General features: G+C 37.6%; 1 protein-coding gene across 6 annotated transcripts in view; it reads left to right on the top strand.

The window, feature by feature from the left end:
- Nucleotides 1-4,052, top strand: part of CLASP2 (cytoplasmic linker associated protein 2) — a 201,708-nt gene extending 197,656 nt beyond the window's left edge. For all 6 annotated transcript variants that reach the window (XM_011961558.1, XM_011961562.1, XM_011961564.1 and 3 more), the window contains one exon: nt 1,568-4,052. In XM_011961558.1, the coding sequence (XP_011816948.1) occupies nt 1,568-1,654 (87 nt within the window). In that variant the 3' untranslated portion in view covers nt 1,655-4,052. The remainder of the gene's footprint in view (nt 1-1,567) is intronic.
- Nucleotides 4,053-6,487: the final 2,435 nt, after the last annotated feature.

Here is a 6,487-nt window from a genome sequence, read left to right as displayed (position 1 = left end):
TGGGAGGATCACTTGACCTCAGGAGTTCGAGACCATCCTGGTCAACATAGGAAGACCCTGTCTCTCCAAAAAAAAAAAAAAAAAAAAAAAATTAGCCAAGCACAGTTGCACGTGCCTATGGTCCCAGCTACTTGGGAGGCTGAGGCAAGAGGATTGCCTGAGCCCAGGAGGTTGAGGCTGTAGCAAGCTGTGATCACACCACTGCACTTCAGCCTAGGCAACAGAGCAAGACCCTGTCTCAAAAAAAAAAAGTAGAACACAGAATTGTATGTGTATTAATTACAAACTTCATAAAATCATCTCATACAAAAACTGCAAAAAGACACAGAGATACTAAAAACATTCTTGGTAGAATGGCAGTGGCTTTATGGTTTAATATATTAGGTCCTGTAACCCAAATACCTGAATTCCTATTTTTGCCTACTTCTTACCCACCCCTGTGACCTTAGTCTGTAACTTAACCATTCTATATTGTGATTTCCTCATCTATAAAATATGAAGATAAAGAGATAACATAAAACATATTGTGTAACACCTAGCACTCAATTGTTTGTTATTGCTTTAATGGTGACTTCTGAGTTTCCTTTAATGTTATATTAGTCTGTTTTCATGCTGCTATAAAGAACTGCCCTAGGCCAGGTGCGATGGGTCACGCCTATAATCCCAGCACTTTGAGATGTTGAGGCGGGTGGATCACAAGGTCAGGAGATCAAGACTGTCCTGGCTAACACAGCGAAACCCCATCTCTACTAAAAATAGAAAAAAATTAGCTGGGCATGGTGATGGGCACCTGTAGTCCCAGCTACTTGGGAGGCTGAGGCAGGAGAATGGTGTGAACCCAGGAGGTGGAGCTTGCAGTGAACTGAGATTGCGCCACTGCACTCCAGCCTGGGTGACAGAGTGAGACTCCGTCTCAAAAAAAAAAAAAAGAACTGCCCTAGACTGGGTAATTTATAAAGAGGTTTAATTGACTCACAGTTCCTCATGGCTGGAGAGGTGTCAGGAAGCTTAAAATCATGGCAGAAGGGTAAGCAGACATGTCCTTCTTCACATGATAGCAGGAAGGAGAAGAATGAGAGAACTGTAGAGTGAAGCAGGGAAAAGCCCCTCACAAAACCATCAGATTTCATGAGAATTCACGATCACGAGACAGCACAGGGGAGCTGCCCCCATGATTCAGTCACCTCCCACAAAGTCCCTCCCCCAGCACATGGGGATTACAATTCAGATTACAATTCAAGATAAGATTTGAGTGGGAACACAGAGCCAAACCATATCAAAAGTTGTATATGTGATCCCTACAATATATTTTGAAAAGACATAAAATACTCGTCATGAACGACTTTCAAGACTCAAAAACCTTTTTTGATATTTTACATATTTTTTTCAGATGTGCTAGCCAAAAAAACAATTTGTTATTCTTAATTATCCACAATAGCTTGGACATTATAATAACCCCCAGCCTAAAATCTATCTGAGCTCACATATATGTATATAATATTTTAATGAGTATCTTATAATTTGGGGCAGCTTGCTCAAATGACATTTATTTGGCTTGAATCTGCAGATGAAGCTACTGAATCTTTACATCAAACGTGCACAGACGGGTTCTGGAGGAGCTGATCCCACTACTGATGTTTCTGGACAAAGTTAGTGAAGCTCATCACAGCGAACCAGGTCTCTCAAAAGAAACGATCGATAGACCACCCTCATCAATGAAAGGAAATTCTCAAACACATCTTTTGGAACTTACTATTGTTTCCCAGTTTTAGTTTTTTGTTTCGTTTCGTTTTGTATTTTCTGTAACAGAGGACTATCCTCAGTCTGCATGTAACTTTTATGATAGTTATTCCAAATTCAAGAAGAAGCAGTATTAACATCAATTGATCGATACAAAGTAATTTTTAATCTAATTCATCATTTCACATGTTTGTACTTTGTCTTCCCATTAACCTTTGCCAGTGTTACGATTGTATAAATTTTTTTAAATGCTGGTTAAACAGGAATGCTTAAAGCTTTAAAAGTTTAACAGTCTAAAACATTTTTGCTTTTATTCAACTGCAGAATAATATTTTTATTGCTACTTTGAGTTTTGTTCCGTATCATGTCCTATGCTAGAAATATTTAAATGATGTGAAACAAAGCAGGACTAATTTGAACTACCGCTGGACTCTGTTTGTGTGATGGTGATACATGTCATTAGTTGCAACTTCTTTGGGGTGATCTCTAGTTTGAAAACTAAAACCTCAAAGACAGATGTTACAGAATCAGCCAGTTCTATAAAACTGATATCGTCTGTTGGTTATTGATCTTGCCATCTTTATTTAAAACCATGTCCTTTCTATGATCCCTTAAAGAAAGCTGCACCAAATCATCTGCCTGTTTTTTCTTGATACTTACTGAAATAGAAGGTTTTATTGCAGGGGTTTTTTTTTTTTTTTCGGTTTGTTTATATCTTTGTTGTGAATGATGCTTTTTTTGTATTTATTAATATCAAATTCACTTATGAATAAACTTGATAATGGAAACAGACAAAAAAATCAAGTGCGTGTGTGTCCTTGACCGTCTTCGGTTTCTCACATAGTAAACAAACTAATTATCGAGACATGGGAGTGACCAGCACCTCTTATTTAAATGGTGAAACCTGGTTTCCTTTTACCATGAAATTGTCTTACTTGAAAATACTGATCCTGATGAGAGAGAAGATGGTGCCAAGGCTATCTTTGTATAACGGGCTCAAATTCTCTACCTCTTCAGGACTAATACTTTTAACTGAGCTGCTGCCTATAGTGTCTTTTGGAAAACTACTTAAAGGGTGATTTTCTGTTACTTTTTAACAAATTTTTTTAATCACCTCTTGCTACACCCATTCTTTTCATGTGCAGCTGACTTTCAAAAATTACCAGTTTTGGTGAAAGGCCAAATTAGATAATTTGGAACCAGGATACTAATGATTTCTCATCTTGACTTTTTTTAAAATCCTAATATAAAGTGAATTTGATTGGAAAGGCAAATAGCTATTAGGGAAGCAATTTGCTATTGTTACAGAGTTATCTGTACTTTGTTTAACTGAAAAAAATGTAGAAATGTATGTAAAGAATTTAAGACAGGAGTACTGAATGGATGATTTGTCATAGGCTTTCCCCTTCCTTTGTTTCTGTTCGAGCAGCAGGAGAAGTTTCTCTATATCCTCTCCCTCTACCTGTAACAATTTTGTTTTCTACTGTTAATTACATTGTGTATTTATAGTTCTATGCTTACTGTTGTGCATATACTGGCAATAAAACTGTACATAACATTACTTGAAAAAGTTAATGTATATCAGTTTTTCTGTCTCACTGTAAGAAGTCACTCAGTTTTAACTTTAGAAGGTCTTGTATCAGTGGTGGTCTCTTGAATTTTCTAAGTTCATCTGAGGAGAAAAGATTTTTCAGGTGTAGCAACTACAATCAAAGGTATATAGCTACATACGCATGTATAACAACTTATCTGTAAGAAGAAAATGCATTTGAAACATTGAGCTCTTCTCAGTAGCATTTTATAACCTTTGGATATGTTTGTAATCATTTCAAATCAAAATATTGATTTAATTTTGACCTCTGGTTTAAGATACTGCTTTAACTATTGTTGACAACTAAGTAGAGTGACTTGAGCTGAATAGTAACTCTAACTGGAAAATTAGATCAAGCCCCTGGCATCTAATGGTAGACAGGCACTCAAGAAATGAATTAACTACACAACGGAAAAGTACGGTTTAATGTGTCCAAATGAAAGCTAATAGATTATAAACATGAAAAAATTGTGTTTACAATTCTATAATCTCAGTTGATAAGACTGTAAGAAAGTTATTGATTATTTAAATCACTATATACAATACACCCTTAATTTGTTCATTCCAGAAACATATTTAGATGTCAGCTACTTAAAAATGGTCACGAAAAGCTACTGTTTAAATTTTTCCTCCTGCTATTCTCTCCCAAAGTAATTATTAGTGTTGTTCATTTACTGCACTGCTGAGAACTAATTAAAATTATATATTCCAGATTGTAAAACATGTTTATTTCTTCTGGATTTCAAAATCTAATACACTTCTAACATTTTCAAGTAACATGTAGTTTGAATCTGAGGCTTCAGTTTTGCAGTTAATCTGCTGTGTTCCTTCATATTTTATTCTTACCAAACTTTAAGTCAAAATTACTTTTATTATCAAGTTATGCCTGACAGTAAAACACTGGAATCTTACTGATAACATCATTGATAAAGCCAGGTCTGTTTGTTAATTCAAATGTAGTTTATAATTGCTCAATTAGAATAGCATTTACAGTAAATAGAAATGATAATTAGCATATTACTCCATAATAGGGATTTTTAAACCTAATTTTTTATATCTTTGCTTCTGGTATTAGTTCATTTTATTGCAATTAGTAGTTTTGCAGCTATATAAAAGGTTTGGAATTCCATTGTTTAAAAAAAAAAAAAAAAAAGGCTGTGCATGGTGGCTCACGCCTGTAATCCCAGCACTTTGGGAGGCCGAGGTGGACGGATCATGAGGTCAGGAGATCGAGGCCATCCTGGCTAACACGGTGAAAACCCGTCTCTACTAAAAATACAAGAAATTAGCTGGGCATGGTGATGGGCGCCTGAGTCCCAGCTACTCGGAAGGCTGAGGCAGGAGAATGGCTTGACCCCGGGAGGCAGAGCTTGCAGTGAGCCGAGATCATGCCACTGTACTCCAGCCTGGGGGACAGAGCAAGACTCCGTCTCAAAAAAAGTTAAATTATCCATCTTTATCGTAGGTATTTGGAAAATAATGAAAAACTGAAGGAAAAAATTACTTTTAATATCACCACTAAAGATAATCTGTATTGCTTGCTATTTTTTACAATACTAAGATAATGAGTTTGGTGCAATACTGAAAACTGTAAGGAAACACTAAATTTTGTTCACTGGAAGAGTGACAGGATTAGAATAACATTTTGAAAACTTTTGTTCTATGCATGTATTTAACAATACTTTTGGGGGTTTTGTGGTGGGGGGAGGGTTGTTTTTTGAGATGGAGTCTCGCTGTGTCTCCAGGCAGGGTGGGGTGCAATGATATAGTCTCAACTCACTGCAACCGCTGCCTCCCAGGTTCAAGTGATTCAGCCTCCCGGGTAGCTGGGATTACAGGCGCCTGCCACCACGCCTGGCTAATTTTTGTATTTTTAGTAGAGACGGAATCTCACCATGTTGGCCAGGCTGGTCTTGAAATCCTGACCTCAAATGATTCGCCCACCTTGGCCTCCCAAAGTGCAGGCCCTTAACAATACTTTTGAATACAGGCGTGAGCCACCATGCGCTGCCCTTAACAATACTTTTGAATATATTCTTTCTTCTAAAAGGTAGCTTCTAATGGAGCAAAGTGTTCCATTCTATGTGTGCAGCATAATCCTTGGGTTGTTGATATTGACTGATTTTTTGTTTTTTTGGGTTTTTTTTGAGACAGAGTCTCTCGCTCTGGTCGCCCAGGCGGGATCTCTGCTCACTGCAAGCTCCGCCTCCCAGGTTCAAGCCATTCTCCTGCCTCAGCCTCCCGAGTAGCTGATACTACAGGTGCCCGCCACCACACCCGGCTAATTTTTTTGTATTTTTAGTAGAGACAGGGTTTCATTGTGTTAGCCAGGATGATCTCGATCTCCTGACCTCGTGATCCACCCACCTTGACCTCCCAAAGTGCTGGGATTACAGGCATGACCCACCACACCAGCCCCACTGAATATTCTTATAACAAATAGCTGTATCTTTGACAAATCTGCAATTATTTCATAGTAGGCAATTTTATACATGACTTTAATATGAAATTGCTAAGTATAGAAAGTCATTGTTTATTTGAAGATACACTAGTTGCTTAAATAGCAGTGTTTAAACTGTTATTATAATGGTAATCTACAGTAGAACAGGGAAACAAGATTTTTTTACTTTATATGGACCAGATTTTCAGTATTCAAATTTACCTGCATTCATTCATGCAACAGATATCTGAGTTCCTCCCTTCAAGGACACAATAAAGCACATAACTATAATACGGTGTGGTTAGTGCTATAATAGAAACGGTACAATGATAGGAGCTGGGGCTGGGGGAGTTGCAAATAAGGTGTAATCATCAGACGCTTCCTAGAAAAAGAGGTGATGCTTAAACCTAGTCTAAAGGCAGAATGTGTCTGAGATACATTGGGGGTTATAGAGTGAGCAGAGAAGAGAAGCAAAAGTAGAAAGGCAGTGATGTATAAAATGGCAAGAAGCATTAGGACATGTCACTGCAACTTTATAAACCACAGTTTATTTTCATAAATTTAAAAAATCTCCCTCCCCTCTCCTTTAAAAATATCTTCAACCAAAACAGCCATGAGTGGTGGCACATACCTGTGATCCCAGATACTCAGAAGGCTGAGGCAAGAGGATCACTTGAGCCCCGGAGTTTGAAGCCAGCCTGGACAACATAGTGAGA

The sequence above is a fragment of the Colobus angolensis genome, unplaced genomic scaffold (genome assembly GCF_000951035.1).
Source record: "Colobus angolensis palliatus isolate OR3802 unplaced genomic scaffold, Cang.pa_1.0 Scaffold56, whole genome shotgun sequence".
NCBI classification, from domain to species: domain Eukaryota; kingdom Metazoa; phylum Chordata; class Mammalia; order Primates; family Cercopithecidae; genus Colobus; species Colobus angolensis.
Note: the sequence above shows the minus strand (reverse complement) of the source record. Positions and strands in the feature narration are given on the sequence as shown.